Consider the following 23,361-nt stretch of genomic DNA (forward strand, 5'->3'; position numbering starts at 1 on the left):
TAAAAAGCTCGGTAACTACTTCGCTATATACTATAAAAATACCTCAAAACACTAAAGGATAGCTCGGGGTAATAATTATCGAAAAATCCTATTTCGGGCATGTAGCTCTAATAGCTCGAATGATGAGATCGCTTTGGCAAAAAATAAAAGAGCACACCATACTTAGTAGAAAAAGGAAAAAATTTATTACTATTTCATAAATAAAAACGAGCTAAAAAGGGCACAACTACCCAAGAAAAAGATTTTTGAAAACCGAGTTCTGGCACCCGGGAACCACCAGAAGTCATCAGAAGAGCCGCCAGCCTCAAGGGTCCACCTCCTCCACCTCGTCCTCATCCTCCAGGGAGTCAGGCTCCTCCTACTCTGCTTGGTCTGCCATCTCGGGAGCCAGGCCCTTCATTGTGATGCCGTCGAGGTTGAGCCCAGAGAACTTCTTTCGGACCAACCAACGGCAAAACTTGAATCCAGAGCGGTACGAGCTCGAGCCATACTCCACTTGGAGGTCGTGATACTCCTAGGAGTCCTTGAAGTCCCAGACCGCCTTAGCCCGCTCAGCCTCCACCATGGTTTCGAAGTTCCGAGTTCGGTCTAGAAGTGTAGACTCCAAGTCTCGAACCTGCTGGCAAAGGAGCTCCCTCTCCGCTGCCATCCTCGACGACTCCTCCCTATAGCACGCGCTCTACTCAGAAAGCCTAGCGATCTGTACCTCCTGGTCATGGGCGTGCAGCTCTTGGGCCTCGCTCTCCTTGTGAGCCTAAAGGATCTCACCTCGGGCCTGGTCGAGCTCGCCCTGGAGCTTCTAGACGTTGGCCCTATGGTTGCGAGCGTCGCTGGAGTGGATGTTGGTCTGGAGGGCCATGGCATGGATGGCGGAATTCACTTGCCAACAAGAGACTAAGGTCAGAAAACAGGAAAAGAAAGGAAAGAACGAGAAGAAAGAGAAAAAACCAATTACCACCATACAGTGAGAAGCAGCAAACGCGGCGAGCGACTTGGCTCCATCTCCCCCCACTTAGCGACCTCCTCGTGGCAGATTGCCCTTCGGCTCTTCCGCCTAGCCACGATGTAGTCATTGACACCCTCCCAATTCCCTATTGGGAACTGCGGGTAGGGGAATGGACGGGATGGCCCAGGAGGAAATGGCCCTGGCCTTGGGAGCTCGCCCTCCTCGAGGCCACCTTCTCCGGCAACTCCTTCAGATGGTATCGGTGGAACTTAAGCAGTGGAGAAACAAAGTCTGGCTCAGCAGACTCGAACTCAGTGCCCCTAGAAGTGGAAGCTTAGTCAGGACGCGACCTCTTCGCCTTACGTTTCTAGTTGCTAGAAAGAAAGCGACGCGCGTCAACACCAGATATGATGGATGCCAAAAAACCACGAGGTATTAGTAAAAAAAAAATTAAATAAATATCCACAGACCAATTGAATTAAAAAATAAACAACAATTAATTATATTTTATCATTTGATCAAAACAATTGGATATGTTATAATTCTATGGATGATCTATCATATCCACAGACCAATTGAAATTTCTTATTTAATAATTTTTTATTTTTATATTTTTAGAATTAAAAAATTAATTAATTAATTATATTTTATCATTTGATCACAATGATTGAATATATTATAATTATATAGATGATCTATCATATCCAAAAAGCAACTGAAATTTCTTCTTTAATAACTATTTTTTAATATATTATATAATGTTTATTTAAATTTTATAATATTTCGAAATAAATAATAAATAATTATTGATTATATTTTCACTTAGAAGTTGTGCCAATACATGTTTTATGGTTGGATAGGAGAGTTGGGTTTTTCCCATCCCATAAAACATTAAAACTTAAGAATTATAATTTATAAATTATAGTTAAGCATAGGATTTTTAATGAAATTATAATTAACTACAATATATTTCTTCATAAACCATTAAAATATATTAATTTAATGTATATACACCTCATTGAGGTCTTATATTTAGTGTTATTGATGTATTTTTATGATTTATTAAGTATTTATAGTGTTTCCAAGCGTATCTTAGTTTTTCTCCGATACGTATGCATATCCATGGCGTATGCCGATACGTTTCTTAAAATTGCCTTTCCGATACACTTGGCATTTCTGATACTTTGAACATTGATTAAAAAACAAATTAAAAAATTAAACTTACGATATAAAATATTTTAGACTAAGAAATATGGAAAATTTTCCACTTTTCCATATTAAAAATTATATTTAAAATATAAAATATTAGTATATATATCCATGGTCAGGTTGATCTACAAATGGCCAAACCAAAATTAACCCAACTTGGTTGAATTAGGAAATTATTGAACCAAAGCCGATTTGGTTGGACAAAAAGGCTACAACTGAACTGAATGATCAGGTCAGTTCAATTTTGATCGGTTTATAAATGGCCAAACCGAAATTGACCCAATCTGATTGGGTTGGAAAATTGCTGAACCAAAACTAAATAGAAATACTAAAAAACCGACCAAATTGAGTTGAGTTGGGTCAGATTGGTCAGTTTTATCAGTTTGATGGACAATTCTAGTTGAAATTAATTATTGTTATTTTTTTGTAAAAAAATATTAAAAATAGCATATAAAATATAAATAATTATTAATTTAAAAATTAAAATATAAAACAATTATATATTCTTATATATTTTTATTATTTAACTTTTACTTAACAATACTCGTACATCACACAAATACCACTAGTAAATTTTTTTAAAAGGGTTTGAATTATAAGTAGGGCCTTATAAACAGAAGAAAGAAAAAAACAAAACAAGTATAAAGATTTTATGCTAAATCTTCATATTAACGTTAAAAAAAATCCACCCCTATACCATATATATATATATATATACTTCAATTAATTGTATTATCATCCCCATCGCCATCATCAACCTTATTTATCAAAATTTTTAACTCTAATCCAATCCAAAACCAAAATCATTATATTTTTCAACCCTAACCGAACTTTAACTCAATTCGGACTAACAGACCCAAATTTGATTAGGACACCGGACACCATACCCCTTACTCTGAGACCACGTAACCTGCTACGTGTTCTATGCTACGTATTCTCTTATTAATCTCCAAGGCACTACACAATAGGACGGATTCCAAACCATAAGCAAATGACACCTGGCAAATTTTTGGGCAGCTGGCAAGTCATTTTTTATTAGACACCAGGCAAGTCTTGGGAGCCCAATATGTGATATGTCCATCTGCCGACTTCCCAGCGCCAGCAGGTAAGATCGTCCAGGAAATATTGTTAGGTGGGCAAAAATGTCCAGAAAAAAAGTTAACTACTCATGTCTCAAGGTGGCGTTGAGGTTGAAAGGTGGGACCCGGAGCGCGCACGAGCCTCCGGCCGAGCAAAACTCGCACAAATAGTTCTTCTCTCTCTCTCTGGTTTCCTTGAAATGATGAGAGGGGATGACGCCCATATCAGTAATTTTCCCAAGAATCTACAGCTTGGGCAGCTGGAGAGAGAAAGAGACGCTTTCTGTTCTGTTCCTTCTCACACCCTATTAAATTAAATATAAAAATAAATATTTTTTAATAAATTAATTATAAGCTTCTTTCTCCAATCTCCATGGCCTTTTCCCACCGAATCTCGAATACCCATCTCGGCCAAAAGCTTCTTGGAAGATTTCTGCTTTTGGGTCTTTGAACAGCTCTGGAATTTAAGGGATTATGGCCGGTTTCGATTTGGTAATATTTGTTTTTTTTTTCCTTGTTCTTCTCTTTTGCGTTGTTTTTGTTCTTTCTCTGGTTTTGCTTTGTGTTTGGATTGGTTGATCTTTAGATCCCCTGCATTTTGATCGGTATGTTGTTTGCTTTGGTTCAAATTTGAGTTCTTTGAATATTCTTATTGTTTCCATAGGCACGATGATTGAGTTTTGTTAGCTCGTGTTCTTTTCTTTGTTTTGGGATTATTTTTTGATGATAAAACCCTGAAAAAAATCGCATAATCAGAGATTGAGGAACAGAGCGATGGACCCATCTCCTCGTGTGATATTTTCATTGAACAGAGAAATCTAATTAAGGATTAAACATGGAACCTGAGCTGAAAGTAGATTTACATATGCACTTTATCTAATGACCTTTTTTATTTTCCTTTTAACTGTTCTTTTATTTCCCAGAAGATGTTTATTTTATGGAGATTAGATCCTGACGAAGTACTCTTCCTGTTTCTGGGTTTACCTTGTTGGTCAGTCATTCTTTTGAACTGTTTATGCTGTTATTTTGGACAAGAATTTGATACTATCAAGGACATTTAAATTGCGCAAAATTTTCTTTCTTCGGTTCCTCTGTTCCATTGAAGATTAACCAATCTCCATGGAATTTAACTTTAATGAACTCAACGACCTTCATGAATAATAGAAATAAGTGGTAAAAACTTTAATGAACTCAACGACCTTCGGTTCCTCTGTTCCTCGGTTTCTTCTCACTTGGGGAGGATGCTATAGCTCCAATACCCACCCACCTCTGCAAATCAAAAGAAGAAACTTTTTTGTTTCAATTGTTGTAAAATGAAATATCAGTTAACCATTAATTTCTAGCTTAAGGATTTTTTTAATTGTTTCTGGTATTTTCTTGAACTAGTTTTCTCTTTTCATTATGTTCAGTCTGGTGCTTGGTCACTATTAAGGATTTAAATTGTTCTGGATGCAGTGAATTGGCTTGTTTGATAGAATGCCAGAACAACGGCATGGCTTAAAGCAACCAAAAAATATCCTTGACAGATATAACTAAGGATACTGAGTGTACCTAGCATTCAATGGATTGACATTATTTTTATAATTTAGTTTCTAATGAAAAGTGATAAGTGACACTGACAGTTTGTGAGATCTTAAGGTGCCCTGTAAGAAAGCTCATAAAGATAACTTGCCAGCAATACACATTCATGAGTGGTGTGTGATGCAATGGCTTGGAATAGGTTATTTTAAAGCTACTTTCGAAGAATGAAAATTTCCCCTTTTTTCTTTTGGTTGGTTGGGGGTGGGGGATCTGCTGGAAAATTGCATAGCAACCCTTACATTCCAATGAAGTTTGTTTTGGGAGAGCATGGAAGAAGAGGTGATTCAATGTTGAGTACTACGACCAAAATGAAAAAGAAAAAGCGAAAGGAAGAAAACCTTAAATATTACTGAGAAATCTTGTTTGGTTGACAAGGAATTGAGAGAACCAAAGGGGGAAAACGAAAAAGAGGAAGGAATAACTTGGAGGTTTTGAGATTTGCAAACTCAAGAGCTTTAGCTTTCAAGGTGAGATTTATAGGATTTGACCTTTCTCTTCCTGGCATATTTTCTGGTCTTTGTAACTATTTTTGTTTTTGATAAGTGGTCTTTGCAAATGTCTCAATGCAGTTTTCAAATTTGAACTTGTTGTGAAGATTTGATTGAAATCTACAGTGATTATGAAGCTTGGGATGATTAGTTTTAAGGCCTATATATTTTTCTTTGGTTTTAAAATACTTGCCATTGGTTGATAATGAACATCTGAAAGCTTTCTTTTGTGTGCATAAATTGTCTTGAAGGTTTGAAAAGTGAATGTATGCTCTCACCCTTGCTGATGCAATAACACATGTGTCTATCTTGTGATGTATTTGCAGATCTTCACAAGAAATTGAAGAATATCTTACTTGAGAATCTAAAGCTTTCTAAAATCACACTTTGACCGGGGAAAACCGGGTGAAATCCTCAGATTTGAGGCTCCGTGGAGTCTCAGTCAGCTTTAAGTCCTTTAGAGAATGAATTTTGATGATTTCAGATCGATTTTGAGAAATTCTGGCGTAGATGTGTGGACGTTCATTGATACGGCGATTTCTGTTGCTTCTTTGGATTACAAAAAAGAATTGAAGGACAGGCGAGACGGAATCATTGAGCGGCTTTACGTGCCATTTGTTTCAGGGTGTCAGAACTGCAATCTTGATTCAACAAGACAAAACTGTCACGAAACCAAAAAGAAGGAACATCAAACAAGGACAGAGGCTTCCATTATAAAAGAGAGTTCTAGCATTGAAGGAAAGAGAGGTTCTCCATCAACTCCACAATCCAATAGAGATGAAGATCATGATCGGAGCTATGGACATCCATTTGATGATGAACAAACTAAGATTCTGGCTATCAAGGAACATCTTGAAGACCCTGATCAGGTTCTGCTTCCATGTTTCCATCTTAGTTTTCTGTAATTCTTTAGTTCCTCCTTCTGGCTATGTGCTTATAACCTTTCTGTTTTCTTTCTTTCTTTTTTTTTTTTTCTTTTTGTACTGGTTCTTTTTAACATTGTATTTCATGCATCTTTTTTATCAGTCTGAAGACTCTCTAGTTAATCTGCTACAAGATCTTGCAGACATGGATCTAACATTTAAGACTCTCAAGGTAGAAAGTATGGAAAATTTCTCTCTTTGGAATCTTTATATGTTTTTATTTTCTTTAATCACTTAACTGTTTCAGGAAACTGACATTGGAAGGCATGTAAACCGTTTGCGAAAGCATTCATCTAATGAAGTAAGGAGATTAGTAAAGCAGCTTGTCAGGTTTGGAAAATCAACCTTGAAACAAATTTTACCAACTTAAACTTAAAAGCAGAGGTAGATTTGATATTTTTCAAGTTTTGTGTTTTACAGGAAGTGGAAGGATTTGGTTGATGAATGGGTAAAATCAAATACACCAGGAGAAACTGCAGCATCTACACTAATTGGTACTAAAGAAAATCAAACCCCCATCTTACAGAATTGCAGAAAGTAGAATTAAAATCACTTTGTAAGGCTTAACAAGAAAGGTCATTAATGGTGGCAGCTGATGGAGACTCCCCTCAACAGAACCCCTCAAAAGGTGCCCAAAACATTCATCACCAGGTGAAGGATCTATAGAACTTTTATTGCCTTTCACATTTCTTCACATGCCAAAAGACAATATTTTTATCTCAGTGATACTCTTTTCAGGTTCCTGATGTTGCATATTCTCCAAATCCACATAGTAAGCATTGGAAATGGAAACTTCAAATCAATTGGTTTCATCTGTGTCCATAAAAAAAAACAAACTTCATCTGATTTATCTTCTTTTCCATGACAATCGCAGATGGGAGCTCCAGTTCAGACAAGAACAATTCAGAATCAGAACGGAAGGAGAAAATAATTCCTCGAAGAGAACCTCAAATGAGGCCAACTCAATCTGTCCCTGCATCCACTTCTGTTCCTCCAAATGTATACATAATAAAGACATGCCCTGCTTTCGAAATTTGTTCCCCGTCTTTCGTCCTTTCCTTTTCTCTCTCTTGGTTGATTTTGCTTTATTGAGTTATGCAGAAACAAAGGGAACAGAAGGATAGCTCCATCGATCCTGAAAGACTTGCTTCAGCTAGAAGACGACTTCATGAAAACTACCAAGAGGCTCAAAATGGTTTGTTCTCTTGTCGGTTTGTTCCTATATCTTACTTCCTTTTTATTTATGTTGGGTTTTATTAATGGTTTACCCTCTGTGTTTCTGTTAATTGTGAAGCAAAAAAGCAAAGAACAATTCAAGTGATGGACATTCATGACATTCCAAAACCGAAGAACTCCTTTGCAAAGAACAAAGGCGGTTTTCAAGCGAGGCACTGGTGAATAGACACTATATAAAACATATAATGCTTTTGGGTGACCAGAAACTAGTTTACCCTGTAACTATTTTTTTCTTAAATTTTCTTTGATCTTTCTCATCTCTCATGCTATCCCTGGTTTTGATATCGGATTCTTCCTTCAAATTTGTTAAAAATAAATTTCATTTAGAAAATTGCCAATTTTGAGGATGATTTTTTTGATGGGTAGTATGAATGTGCAAGACAAAATTCTTCTGCATCCTTACAAATAAAAGATGAGGAAAAAACTAACAGAGTAAGAGTTAAGATGATATGGTCTTCTGTTCTCTGCTTGTGTCATTTACTATATTTTGGGTGCCAAAACCATGTCATAGAGTTGGTGGTTTTCTAATACTGGGTTCTTTCCAACGGCCTAGGCCTTTTTTTAGTTGGTGGAGATTCATACAACTTGACCAAGGGAACTTGGGCTGTTTTATATCTCACTATTATTATAATATTGGGTGAGTTTGGCAGATATAAGCATGAAGGAACATGAAGTACATGGGTTTTAGTTTATGGAGGCCATGTGATGTTATTGGGCAAAATTTAATATTGTGTTGTGTTGCATTAGCCTTGGACACTGGATTAGCTGCACTAATATACTAATATTAGGTTGTGGAAATTTGGATTGTTGTTGAAGTGAAGTGGGTATTGCTTTGATAATTCTGCCTCCAAATTATACTATATTATTATTAAAAGATGTTGAATTTGGTGATTAGATAACCATTGTCAATGTTGTTGTTCAAAACAGGTTTATTTTAACTTTGGATTTCTCTACATTACCATCTTTGTTGCGTTGCACGTGCTTTTTTCTCCTAAATGTCTTTGACTCTTTTCTAAGATATTTTAATACGCAGACTTATTAGGGGTTGTTCGTGAATGTGAACTATTTTCTTTTTCTTATTGCGAGTTTCAAAAACAAAACAAAACTTGCTGGTTTGAAGACAAATTGGTTCTTAAAAATAGAACATAACAGGAAAAAAAAATGTTCTTGGATGTATTATGACTATATGTATTTTTTTTTTTAATTTTTGTTTTCAAAATTGAAACAAAATAGTAGTGTTAATTTTCGGTTCAAAAGGACATGGTTAGAAAAACTATCACTTTGATGGTTTCATTTAAACAAAGTCAACTTGCTTTTGCTTCTCAAAACAAAAACACAATTCAACAAATGTATTTGTTTTTTTTTTATGTGGCAGATTTAAAAGCAAGTAAAAGGAAAAACTTTTTAACCTTAAATCAAGGGAAAAGAACAACTGAACAAAATAAAGGGGAAGGGCATAGACCGCCCTAAATGCAAGACAAATTGAACCCTCAAAAACGAAAACAAATGGGTTATTCTAATTCTAATTCTAACTGTTTGGTTCTGTGGAATCGGAATCTTATTTCTATTCTTATTGATAGACGAAAACAATAACATTCGTGTTACATAAAATGGAAAACCCCCTTATATGAATGAATATGTCCCATGTATTTGCTGTTATCAAATGGGTAATCATGGGTGGGTAGATGATTGTGGTTAGAGGAATGTTTTTGTATGATTTAAAGAAATTATGATCAATAAAACTATGTTTGAAGGAAAAAGCAGCGAAAGGAAAGGACTGGAAAGGTAGGGAAACTTATACAAGGTTTGTAAAAGTTTTTCTACTTTTTCCTTCCTTTCCCTACTTTTTTCTTCAAACCAAACACAGTCTTAAGGTGCCATTATTTCAAGGCAACAAAGAGTAGAACTAGAAAGGATAAGCAGTAGTTGAGATGGTCACTTGGTATCATGAAACCTGTGGAACTGCAGTCTTCATGGTATGACTAGTGGGTCCTACATGTGTCCCCCTCCTCTGATTCGTGGATTCTAATGGAGTATCATCCATTGGATTTAAATTGAATTTAGATTGCGTTGTAATATTAAACTAGAAATGATCAAATATTATATATTATTAATAAAATGAGTTGAAAATGACTTTGATATTGTATGCCATCAATAAAATAAATTATGGATAACTTCTATGCGATGTAAATCTATGACCGACTGTTTTGTTAACATATAACATTTAAACCAACATTAGTGATAGTTTCTAATTACAATATAAATTTTATCGTAGATATGGGCGGGCACAAACACATACACACACTATATAACACTATATATATAATTTTAAATAATATCTAATTGAATTATATTAGATTAGATAGGGGTGAATTCACATTCAGTCCCATTATAAATGATTCAAATTCAGACAAACGGATACCATTTGCATGCTGAAGCTACCAACTGGTTCGCTTATATAATTCTTCTTCTTCTTCTTCTTCTCTATTTTCTTTTATTTATATCACTACCCTTTACTTGTATAAGTGCATACCACCTGCCCTTACACTAGTGATTAATAAAGGATTATTCTAATTTATAAGCTTATTTGTGACACTTAATTGTAACATTATGTTTAATCAATTTAACCCAAATGGCTGAGCTACTAACCCATTACATAGACAAAGAAAAGTGGTTTAAGGTCAGTTTTTAAAAGTACTACAGGGATGGTAGTTTTCTTCTTTATGTCAGACAAATGTTAGATAACACCCCCTCTTTTCCACTTTTTTCACACCAAAATGGTGTGATTTCAGTTCCCAAAAATTAAGAAATGTATCCTAGATTTTTTTAGCCTTTTCAGAGTTCAGTCCCCCTCAGAACTGTAGGATCCCAGATGATCCCATTAGGAATTCTCACGGGGACTGAACTCAAATTACCCCCTCCCATTTCCCATTCCAATTCCCATCTTATGACATCCTTAAAACAAACATGGGAAGGGAAGAATATGAGAATATTCCTTTTGCCTTTCTTTCCAACAGGCCAAATGTTGAAAGAGAACATTGAGAATATTCTTTTTTTTCTCTTCCCTTCCCACAAACCAAATAGAATATTTTAGGGCTACATCTGTGTTGAAATGTTCAATATGGCTTTTTAGTTCTTTGACAACAAAGAAAATTTAGTATGTTTCCTGCAGATCCAAAGATTTTATGACCATGCTTTCACAGTTAGAAGGGGGGAAAAAAGAGAAACATAAAAGCATGGTATTTTGCTTTTATATATAATTATGTGTAAAATGTATTTTATATAATTATGATAATTTAAAATATCCATATTGTTTTGAATATTTGTACTCCTTATCAAAAGGAACATTATTTGCTCATCATATGTCTTTTGATATTATATACTTTTCTTGAAGATTTCAATTGTACAGTTTTCAAAACTTTTCTTGTTCTAAGTACCCAAACGAAATTTTTTTGGGATCAAGTTGGATTTATTTACTAAATTTGCTTCAATCATTTTGAAGCTACAAAAAAACAAAAAAGAAAAAAAAATGTGGCTGTGTCATCTTGTAACCCAAATACAACCTGTTGGGACCAACTCCTCAGTTGTTCACAGCTTCAATTCAATTGTTTGGACTCAACCTGATTTTATCACCATGAATTACTTCAAATTTATTTATTTAATTCTGGTGGTTTTACTGATTCCCATGAGGACAAAGAAGAAAAAAAGAAAAAAGAAAAAAAAAAGAAGATAAAGAGTGAATGAATGTGATGTTTTGGATTCTTGTATAAACAATTTCATTTAGTCCAAATCTTGAGTTTGGAGCCTCTATGGATTATCATGGCCCAATTTTTAATTTTAATAGATCTTTGACCCACTACTGAACGTACCATGTGATAGATTATCTGGTCAATAAGTAACTCAGTCATAGATGATTATCACCCTGTAATTTTTTCTTTTTAGTTGGATACTTGAAAAAAAAATATATAATAGGACCATATTATTTAGCTAGGATCCATCTAATGGTGGGTCCTTATCCCTGAAGCATGAAACACGTGGCAAGTTATGAGGTCCCCTGATTGATACAAGACGTTCTCTTTCATATAATTGGTCAAGAAAATTTCCTATATTCAAATGAAGAATATGGAAGAAATCCTCTCCATGGAGGACACTACAGTAAATTCACTTCGAAAATTTGTAACCGCACTACCTATATTAAAGTTGAAACCAGCAAGGCAGCATAGTCAAGAAATATACAAAATTCTTGGCCCCATTTAGAAAGATGACTTAGTAAATTAACCTCCATGACTATATATTCCTCCCTAAAAGTACTTTCGAGAAGTAGTTTTAGACCCAAACATCGTTAAAACTGACAGCACAATAGTAGAGATGTGAAATAACTTAACTCCAAACAACAGAGGTAAGTCAATAAGCAACCCATAGACAAGTATTGGTGTCCATTGGGAGGGTTGTTACATGTCTGTTTGATAAAAAATAAAAAATTGGAAAGCTAAAGTACGTTTACATGAGTAAAAAAATCAACTTTTTGGTGAAACTATCTTAAAAGATAGGATTAGCTAAATGGAACAGCTACTCAGCAAGTTGTGGAACCAATTATAACACTCACACCGGGCACCCACAACCATTCAACCTCTTAGTATTGAGTTCAGATCTATGTCCCACAATGTCCCACAACACATCCATGCCGTGCATTGGGAATTTCTCTCGATGATAACATCATCAATTCTCTTAGTATCATCAGGAGATGTTCCCAATACGTGGAGGGGATGTACTGTGGGACATTGTGGGGCACCCCCTTGTGGGGTGCAGATGTGAACTCGTTAGCCTAGGCCCTATGTATTTCATCACTGTTATGGGGCATTATCATTAATCCCACAGCCTGTTACACAGCTAAAGCATTCAGCTAATCCGAGTTGCTATATTAGACAGTTTCTATGAAACAACTCAATCAATGCAGAAGTCCTTTCAAACAGGCCCTTAGTATTTTACCTACATTGCCCCATAGAGAGAGAGAGCCTCATGTTTTGAATCCAAGGTTCAAAATATCAATATGTCCGATATGCTGGTAGAGGCATATCCGACAATATCAGTAGCTTTTTTTTAGTATATTTTTTTCCAAATCTGATTCAGAAGGGCCCCCTAAATCGGTCAAAACTCTAATACACCCTCTATAAAAATATATCTGAAAGCTCCCGATATTGTATGTATCGACCAATATATATATCATTGCTTAAAAGGATGCCTTACGACCAAGTCTCAAGTCTCAAAATTGAGTGAACCAACTCTGGGGAGCAAGTAATTAGCCCAATTAAAACTTTACATTTTGATCATGAGAAAAACCAGACTTTCTCCTAAAAGTCTAAAACTCATCTCCCATCAGAAGCTTTTAATTCCATTTAATTTTCAGCCATAGACCTCTAAGCAAGTAGAATCATTAATTCATTAAATGAAAAAGGTAGGTCAGAGAAATGGGTCCTCCTCTTTAAAGCAATCTTATTAATAATAATAAAAAAAGAATTAAAGGAAGAATAAGGTCGCCTTCTTGTCCTGCCACAGTAGACCCCATGGCTTGTCATATTATATTAATTAATAGATGCCAAATGCCATGGATAATGCCTCACATGCATATACTATCATTTGGGAATATCTCCCGTATATATTAGTTTTTATTTATGGGAAATGTTCTTAATGCACGGTGGATGTGTCTGTGAGGCGCCCATTTGTGAGGAGCGGATTCCATCACCAATATATAGTGGATTAGCTCTCGTCCTTTTGTGCAATGGATGGTCTGTGTCTTTATTAGTAATATCATTTCTATTCATGTGGCTGAAATAAGATAGGTTGTTCAACCATCTTATCTAAATGACCTGTTTTTAGAAAATTCTCTCTCATCCCTCTCAACCTTTATACACGAGTTCAAACCAGCCACCCATATGACTGCACCCCACAACATCCCACAGCACATTCCCGCCGTGCATTGAGAATATCTATCGATGATGGCATCATCATTTCTGATATTATCATTGGATATGTTTCTAATACACAACAGAGATGTGCTGTGGGACGTTGCGGGGTATAGTCTTGTGGGGGGCTGATTTAATCTTCTTACACAGCAGTTTAAAATATCGCAATGTATTAATATGTATCGATTGATATATATCGGTTTTTGGGGTTATTGGTATGTTAAATGCAAAGAGAATGGATATATTTCCACTTTTGAAGTATAATGCCATTCCTACATATGTCTGACTCAACTCTTGAAACCGTGGTTTTAAAATCCAGACTGGATAAGACAGACCTGGGACCCAGCCATGTGGCTCTGGGTCCAGTTTTGGACCCTAAAATCGTATGATCGGGGTTCAGAGTGGATGGTCAGACCGCTTGTTCCGAGAACCGGTGGCTAAAGCGGTTTCATTTTTGGATCTATTTTTAAAATTATCCTTAAAATTTCTTAATTGATTTTTAATCTGAATGTATCTTCCATTTGAATCATGTGATACACATTTTTTTGCGTATTGTAACTGTGTATCAATATTTTAAACCTCCCATACAGTTAGAGTTGTACAATAAATTTTATTTTATTTTTCTATTATTCACATCCGAAGAATTAATTAATCAAATAAAACCACTTAACATTACTTAAGGATTAGAATCAAAATTAATTTGGCTGAATTGAATGACTTGACTTTGTCTTTTTACATTGTAAGCTTCTTGATGACAGCAGTTGAAGTTAGGTTTTGTTGTAGTGGAAACAGGGGACCAAATACCACCTTCTCCATGATTGGGGGTTTTAAGGGTTTGGAGGAGGCCTACCTCCCATTGTTTTTTAGCCTGTTACAGTCAGAAAAGAATGTTTTATTAATGAGATCCTATTATATTATTATTTTCTATTAATAATAGAATAATTATTTTAATACTTAAATTTTATAAATTTGTACATGATATATATCTCAATTTTTTTATAAATTATTAATTAATATTTTAATTTGCATTAAATAACCATGTATTTATTATTTTAAAAAATAAAAATATTATTTATAAAATGTTTAAAAATGTAATGTAAATTGAATCTATCAAATCAACTAATCTATATTTATATTAAAAGTTATTTTTTTTATTTTAGAAATTTATACAAATAAAAATGTTAATAATGAAAAATTATTGTAGTAATTAAAATTTATGAATTTTCATATAATATGTATCTTTGAAATTTAAATATATTTGATATATTTTAAGTTAGGATTATATGTTTTTATAAATTATCAATTAATATTTTGATTTGTATTTTATAATAACATATTTATTGTTCACAAAAATGAAAATAATGTTTACCAAAATTTTGAGAATTAATTTTTAGTTAACATTTTTGGTAATGTTAAAGATTATAAGTAATATAATAGAAAATAATGATATAATAATTGAAATATAATAGTTGGATATGTTTTGTGCCTTGGACTTTAATATAAAATAAAATAATAATGACTTTGTGCATGTATTAATTTGTAAAAATCTATATAATATGTCTCTTGGAATCTTGATTGATGCATATTAATAAAATTGTATGATATCTATGGACTCCACTATATTCATTGTAATATTTCTTCATATATACCGTCAAAATATACAATTCTTATGTATTTATACATTATTTGTAGTTATTTTGACATTAAGCCTATTATTAGTAATATATTTATGAAATTAATATTCATTTTCCTAGCGTATCCAAGTGTTTTCATGTCTTTTGTCCGTATCTATACCTTTTCAAAACGTATCCGTATCCATATCCGAATTATCCGATATGATACCCGATACCAATACTTTAGTCCTTAATCCTAATCAAACCATTATGGTTGAACAAAACTTATTTAAGGATATATTAGGGTCTCATATATCAAACTTAATAATAATAATAATAATAATAATAATAATATCCTAGCACTAGGATTTAGGGGTGCTCATAAAAAACCAAATAACCAGATTGAACTGATGAAACCAAATCAAGATATCCAATTAACCAGTTCGATGCTTTGGAAAAACTAAAGATTAACTAAACTGATATATATATATATATATATATTAAAATTTTCATTAAATGAATGCAGTTGTATTAATTGTTCATTAAAACCTAGACTAAAGAGTAAATACTAAGAATTAATTAATTATTAAAACCTAGACTAAAGACTGAACTGAATTCGATTAGGATCATTCTGTTCAGTTGAGAGAGATGATCCAACCAAATGGTCAGTTAGGTCATCGGCTGTACAACCCTAATAAGTAGTACAAGAGATATTTCAATTGTAGATGTAGATGTGTGAACACAACATTTTGGGTCATCAGATACATGCTCGATCAGGTAATCATACCAATTTATATGGACACATGTTAAAGCTGTGGTGAGAATGCATCTCTTATTATACTAGTTAGACTGTTGCACGGGGACTGATTCGTTAGTTCTTTAGGCTGGTAGCAATGCAAATAAATTTGCATTGATACAAAATCATAGCAGTGCAAATGATTTGAGTGTAAATTTTGATCTATTTTTGTTTCAAATTTTAGCTTATTTTGTTTGATTGTAGTATAAATGAAGTAAATTAAGACATGAAATAGAATAATATAAAATCCAAAACAAAATTAAACTAAAATTTACATTTTTTATATTTACACTCCTATGCATTTGTACTAGTGCATATAAAATTGCACTGCAACCAAACACAGCCTAGGGTCATTGCCAACATGCCGGCCCGTTTGGGAGAGTTGAAGAGCATTGGATTTTGGCTTTCTAGGGTGGGCCTTATATGAACAGCCTATAAACTATGTTAGTGAAAACCCCGAAGAACTCAAATTAGTTGAGTTACGAATTTTCTCTTGGAGGACCGAGTAAGAACTTTTTTCGACATATAGCAATTAAAAAGTTATAAATACGCATAAATAAAATATGGGTTTGACTATGATATGAAAAAGATGTGATATCCGAAAAATAACCGACCAATAAATTGAAATCATAAATGTGGTAGCGAATCAGGTGTTAATTATCAAAATTCATGGGTGGGTTTTGATTGGTCAAAACTCTTTTCATATCATATCTTTCAGTATCATAGATTTTCCCATAGAATATATATTGGTTTTATTTTTAAAGTTTGGGGGCCAAGAACCCCCATCATATTACGTTACTCTATCCTAACTAACAGAATAACAATTTAAAAAAAGTTTGGCCACCTTATTACCTAGCTCCACCCCTGGCTTCAGCCTTTTTAAATAGCTTATTTGGAGCACTCCAGCTTAGCCGAATTTTCAGCTCAACCTTCTCAAACAGACCCTAAAAGAAGAAGGGTAAATTGCTTTTTAAAAAAGTAAATTGCTGAACCCTCCACTGAAGTTTGGTAATGGCAATCTGCTCCCTTGAACTTTATAACATAGTTGCAAGTAGACCCCCTTTGCTAGAATCCTCTAAAAAGAGGCATGAAAATGTCTAAAATATCCATGCAATTATATTTGACCAAATGTTTATTTTTCAAATTTTCTCTTCATATAAATCACTAGTCCAAATCCTTCCAATCTCTTTTCTAAAATTGATTATTTTTAAAGCTGCATCTTTAAATTCTCTATTTTTTTTGTTGCTTATAAAGTTTGTATTGTTTTCTGTAGAAACCAACCTCAATAGAGCATTGTTATTTTGGACATTTTTGTGCCTCTTGTTAGAGGATTCTAACAAAGGGGGTCTACTTGCAACTATGTTAGAAAGTTCAATGGAGGTGATTACAATTACCAAACTTCAAAGGAGGTTTTAGCAATGATCATAAACTTTAGGAGAGGTTTTAGCAATTTATCCTTTAAAAAAGGGTCTCTCTATTTAGATTCCATTGGGGGGGGGGGTAACTCATCCCCCAAATCCATAGCAATCCCAAGTCTTGTTACAACCAGCCTGTTTGATTTTTAGAAAAAGTGCCTCACTTAACAGAGAGATTGGGTGGGTTCCCCACAGAGCACACCTGACAGGCGCCCCATTCCTATCCCCTCCTCCATTGGGAACATCTCCTATGCTTGTGGGGTGCCTATTGGGGCTCTTTGTGGGGAGTCCATCCCGTCTTTCGCATTCTAACAACCAAATTCCCACACTTATCAGAAAAAAGGAAAAATTCCTGATCACTACTCTCTACTTTGGCTTGAGTGACAATTTGCTCCCCGAACTTTAAGATGCAACAATCCAGTACTTGAACTTTCGAAACGCGACAATCCGGTACCTACAGTTAACGGACCATCAACTTGTTAGACAATGTATGCCCTTAGCTCCAATTAGAATGATGTACATTAGGACATTTAATGTAAATGAATAAAGTACATATTTGATTCATGTTATTATGGTGTGTTTTTGTGTAATACCCTTAAACTGGACACTTATGAGACTCGTGTTAGTTTAGAATCTTCATAGCCGTTGGATAGATCTGGGGAGATTTATCCTGCCAAAGCTGACACAGATGTGCCGCCAAGTTGGTTGGGGTGGCTTGTCTCAGCTGCTAGGGTGAGACCTGAGATACATGTATTGTGGGTTTTCTTGAAACCCTGAACCGGACCAGAATTTTAGTATTGCCCTGGACCTTGGAGATAGATGGGCAAAACTGGAATGTTACACTTGACCCCTAGACTCGATTATGATACTGCACTAGGTGTCAGATTGAGCTGTCTTTGATATGCCAATCAGTGAGATCCTTAGAGGGGGTCAAAACCTAGTTATGTTGGGACAGTCTGAGAATTCATCTGATTAGGTGATCATAGTGACAGGATCAACCCCTTTGTTGGACAAAGTGAATGATCAGAGATGCACTCTCTCTGATGGAAACCAAAGCTGTCGGTAGTCAATTTCCACCGTTGAAATTTGTTTTGCAAAATATATTTATATAGAGATACACACACACACACACACACACACACACACACACACACACACACACACACACACACATATATATATATATATATATATATTATGGTTTCAAAATTTTTGCAAAATGTTTTAATTCCTGGGATCCATGTAAGTAGAGAGTGCAACACTGTTCCTTGCAGCTGAGGGAGAGGTCCTCTTTTGTCGGGCAGTGTTTGATCATTATGGGCTGAGAGGTTAAGTGTAAGACCATTGAGGGTAATACCTGATGGGCTAATCTTGCATCTGCCCATAGTCCATGGGTTTTTATAAGGTGGCTTGACCCAGGGACCATTTAGTGTAAATGTTGGGCCCATTAAGAGCCCATGATGATGAACTTAGGGGGTTCACTGTCTCCTATAGTAAATTTGGCCAGGCCTTGTAACAGAGGCTGGGCTAAATCTATGTGGCTGATGTGTAAATCAATGTTTGGATAAGGATATCCAACTAGGCAGTAGTTTGGAGGATAAGTGAGCACACAAACTTAATGGGCCTAAAGCTCAATTCGAACTAGCTTAATTGGATTAAATAAAGAGGGGCGGTTCTGGGATTTAGATCAGCAAAGAGGATAAGAGATTGTCCCTATCCACTCAGAGAGTCCAAATCCAAATAAAAATTTGGATAAGGAAACTCCTAATTAGATTAGGAGGGTTGATCTTTATCTGCATATAAGATAAGGGATTATCCTTATCTCTTAAAGAGAGTCTAGATCCAAATATAAGATTTCGATTAGGAAACTCCTAATAGGATTAGGAGAACCTCTCTTTAAGGCTATAAATAGAGGAGGAGGGCGAACCCCAATTCATCAATCAGGTTATTGATACAAGAGAGAAGACAACATATAGTTAGACTGACGCTATCTTCTACTCTTGCCTTCTCCTGCTATTGCCGCTATTACCCGTTCGATCTCCACCTGTAGGAGCGATCAAGAAGGGTTCTTGATATCACATTTTGGCAAAAAAGGTGACATGAAGTCGTGCTCACTTGCCCTCCATCAGATTCTTGGTGAAGAATCAGGTTCTTGCTAAAGAGCCATCCTATTGATTCTACTCCACCCTATGCTGTGTCATCTTCAGTAGTAGTCTTTGGTAATCTCCTTGGGCGTGAACACCTTCTTCGGGAGTTATTGTTACTCCATATCAAGTATATCCCTCTCCTACCTTTTGGTTTCAAATCTGGTTCGGTTTAGGTTCAAGATTGATCATTGAAAATGTAGTTTTCTAAAATAGGGAATGTGATTCTCACATGGGAGAGAAATAAATTTTTGAAAATTTGCCCCACTTACCTGTAGGGTTCGGCCATCCATATGATGGATCTCTCATCCCTTCACAACTAGCACCATTATGTGACACCATATGCAGATTAAATAATTAAAAAATTCCAAAATTACCCTTGTTGATAATTTTTAGACCATTTTACCCTTTCTCTTTAAAAAAATAAAATAAGGGAATTGCTGAGAAAAAGGCTCACAGAGAAAGTTTATTGTAGTGGAGGTTATTTTTGTAATTTAAAAAATGAATCAAACTCAATTATCAAAAATGAGATGGGTATTTATGTCTTTTTATGTGCTGGTTGACGACCTATTAATGGTAGGTATCAGATTGTCGCATTTCAAAACTTCAGGTACTGAATTGTTGCATTTTAAAGTTTGGGGGACCAAATTGTCACTCGAGCCAAAGTACAAGGTATTGATTGGGAATTTTCCTAGAAGAAAACAACCAAACACCCACCTGGAAGATTCGTATTTGGTCCAAGTGAGGCCACCTTCCTTTTTAGTAGGGGTGTCCATGGTTCAGTTAACCGAACCATGGCACTTTTTTGTAAACCGAACCAGTGGTACCGGTTTTTCCAATTCTCCAAACCGAAACCGAACCGGTACCACCGGTTAACCGGTCCGTTGGTTTTGGTATTTGACCGGTTCGGTTCTTCAAATTTTTGATTTTTTATATTTATAATATATATTATACAAATATATGTATAATATTATATTATAAATAATAAATGATATATAATATATTATAAATATTTGAGGAATATATAATATATGTAATATATTTATAAATAGATCATTATAGATATAATATAAGTATATATTTATATATATAATAAATATATATTTATATATAATACATAGAAAATATGTGGCATATTTTAAAAATATATATAAAATATACATAAAAATATATATATATATATATATATATATATATATATATATATATATATATATATATCGGTCAGTTCGGTTAACCGTCGGTTGTTTTGTAGGTTAACCGAAAATCAAACCAGTCCTTCAGTTTACAAAAATCCCAAACCAAAACCGAACCAATCGGTTCGGTTAACCACATTTTGTGATTCGGTTTTCTCGGTTTAGTTTGATTTTTCGGTTTTTTGGTTTTTCATGGACACCCCTACTTTTCAGTGAGTTCACCTATTTGGGTTGTAGAATGTGTGCTGAATCCCACCCCCTTCACTCCTTGGTCAAAGTGAGTAAGATCAAGGTTTTCAATTTAATGAAACTTTAACATTTTTTTTCTGATCAAACAGAATGAAATTCATTTTCTGAATCCTTGAACCTTCAACTATACATTATTTTATATAGGTTAATTATAAGTTTACGAAAAATTACTTAAATCTCCTCTCTTATATTTTGATCTCAACAAAATTAGGTTCGTAAATGGGTCAATCTAACTCAGGATGAGGTACAACCAGCCCAAGATCAGTAAGGAATTGCACTGTCCTGATTCCAAACCAGATCTTATAGGGTCTCTAATTTTAGACCTAGAGCCAAACTGGCTAATAATTGAGATGAGGCAATTGAGTGGGACCAGGACAGACATAACATTGCAGTCATACATGGGGAATATTTCATCCTCTTACATAGTATTATGCATAGGGAGATATTTCCCAATGGTTATTCTTTGTGGTTCTAATTTTGTATGTCTAATTTTTATATAGATAAGTGGTATTTTTTTTGGTATTCGGTGTTATGTGTCATTAATAACTTCCCCCTAACCCCTTTTTCCCAAAGTACTGATTGCAGGATTTGATTCTGTGTCAACATTAGAACAAACCAGCTAACACACAAACGAACCAGCCCTCGGTTGGTATAGATAGGTGGTATATAATTGTGTTATTTGTGCTTGATACCTTTAATCAATACCTAGGTTGTGCCTCTTCACTTTACTGTCTAACCTTGCTTAGATCCTCATTTGTTCATTTGGTTCTATATTAATGCTAGAGCTAATTGTTTCTATATTTATGTTGAGCTATTTCTGTTGCAAATAGATTGCAAAAAAATGTTCTTTGTATTACTCTTTTCTCTCATTGCCAATAAATGTTGCAATGCTTCTTCTCTATTATTTACGGAGCAATGATGAGGAGTGTGTACTGATTTCCCTTTTTTACATTATTATTTCTACGAGCAATGCACACACTCCACTGCATAAGAACATTACACTTCCCCCGCCCCCTGTTGTTTATTTATTTCATAAAAAATTTTATTGTTTTCTACAATGTTTTAAAAAATGACCTAGAACTAGAATCGTTTTGGCCACCGATTTCTGGGTCAATCTGGTTCGAATGAATGGTTCGTTCTGATAAAAAATTAAAAATAATTAAAATAAAAAACAGCTAAAAACCGTTGAACGAATCGACAGTTTGACTGCTTGGGTCAATGGGTCATTGGCCGATTCAATGGTTCCCATGCCAAACAGTTCGACCATCTGGGTCAATGATGGTTCGAAAACCATGGTTTACTATGTAAATAATTTTGTTCTCCTATTTGTTAATGCCTATTTTGCATTTTTTTTCTCCCCTTATGTGATATAAGAGATTTTGTTATCCTTGTTTCATTGCCGATTTACAATTTTTGATCTACCTAATTTTGCGCTTTTCTTTCTTTTTATTTTACCTTGTCTTTTTGTGCCAATGAGTTACTTGTCTTATGATTATTGGTTTTCTTAGAGTTTGGAAAAAAAAATTCTGGTGATTTTGAATTTGGTGGCACACTCCGCTAAATTTTTCTATTTTGCAAATGTCAATGTCGGATTTGCTATCCTTGTTTCCTTGTGGATTTAGATTTCTTCCCTTATAATTATTGGCATTGTCAAAGTTTTGAATGGATTTTCCCAATGCTTTCTAACTTTTTTTCATTAAAAGACCAAAACGAGAACAACAAGAGAGCCTCACACTAAGGTAGCCAGAATTAGACTTGCTTAGGGACTGGAGCCAATCTGGGCGGTCAAAAACAAAAAGGGCCTGATCTTGGAAACCTCTCTAGGCTAGCAAGTGTGGTAAACCATTACAACATCTATGCTAGCAAGTTTTGTAGATAGTGTTGTAGAGACTAATAAGCCCGAAATGGGTTTCACTTTCAAGACTTTTTAACTTTGGGTATCAGAGCTATGTAAGTGGAGCTCAGCTCCTTCAATAGGTGCCCAGAGTGGAAAAAGCCCTTTATTGCTTTTATCAAATCTTCTCTAACTATTCTCCAATATTTTTGGAAGAACAAATTTGGGAAGCCATTGGGTCTAGGAGCCTTCCTAGGCTCAATTTGAAAGAGAAAAACTTCTATTTCCTTCCTTGTAAGCTCCCTCTCCAAAAAATTCCTCTTCTTTAGGGATGGTACTACTACAGACCCTTGATAGTCTGTTGAATATCATCCTCAGGTGGGTCAAAAGATGTTATGGGCCCGGGAGTAGGACCTCGTCACGGGTCGGTCCACGGGGAGAACCTCTTGTTTCCCCTTGCACCTTTCCTTACGTGCAGACCCTATTGTGGAAAACCAAATGGGTGATTTGTCCAAGAGACCACCCGAACTCTTCTCACTCTTCTCTTATTGGAAAACTGAATGCTTTATTCCAATTCATAGGCTCCTTAAATAGGAGATTACAAGAGGGGGTTCCTTGATGTATTCGGCTAGGCTAGGATAATCCCTCTCTAAATCAAACTCAAACTCCTACTTCTAATAGTAAACAAA

At 34.8% G+C, this 23,361-nt stretch overlaps 1 protein-coding gene across 2 annotated transcripts; it reads left to right on the forward strand.

Moving 5' to 3' along the window:
- Positions 1-3,341: 3,341 nt before the first annotated feature.
- Positions 3,342-7,800, forward strand: LOC148852973 (Transcription elongation factor (TFIIS) family protein). Of its 2 annotated transcripts, none has more exons than XM_088945517.1 (10): positions 3,342-3,726; positions 5,630-6,172; positions 6,330-6,398; positions 6,474-6,556; positions 6,647-6,720; positions 6,819-6,877; positions 6,965-6,998; positions 7,101-7,225; positions 7,328-7,421; positions 7,521-7,800. In XM_088945517.1, the coding sequence occupies exons 2-10, from the start codon at positions 5,768-5,770 to the stop codon at positions 7,622-7,624; spliced, it is 1,047 nt and encodes a 348-aa protein (XP_088801643.1). In that variant the 5' UTR covers positions 3,342-3,726; positions 5,630-5,767; the 3' UTR covers positions 7,625-7,800. The 2 variants fall into 2 exon arrangements, with proteins under 2 accessions (XP_088801643.1, XP_088801644.1); XM_088945518.1 differs by having other exon boundaries at positions 3,724-3,839.
- The last annotated feature ends 15,561 nt before the right edge of the window (positions 7,801-23,361 follow it).

This window comes from Nelumbo lutea, chromosome 5 (genome assembly GCF_056320005.1).
Source record: "Nelumbo lutea isolate HS-2025 chromosome 5, American lotus-T2T, whole genome shotgun sequence".
In the NCBI taxonomy this organism is placed as follows: Eukaryota; Viridiplantae; Streptophyta; class Magnoliopsida; order Proteales; family Nelumbonaceae; genus Nelumbo; species Nelumbo lutea.

Bases quoted from the DNA above. Each gene is read 5' to 3' on its own strand.
- LOC148852973 (XM_088945517.1), top strand. From the start codon at position 5,768: ATGAATTTTGATGATTTCAGATCGATTTTGAGAAATTCTGGCGTAGAT. The intron at 6,999-7,100 runs GTAAGCATTGGA...TGACAATCGCAG, and splicing joins ATATTCTCCAAATCCACATA to ATGGGAGCTCCAGTTCAGAC. The intron at 7,422-7,520 runs GTTTGTTCTCTT...TTAATTGTGAAG, and splicing joins CTACCAAGAGGCTCAAAATG to CAAAAAAGCAAAGAACAATT.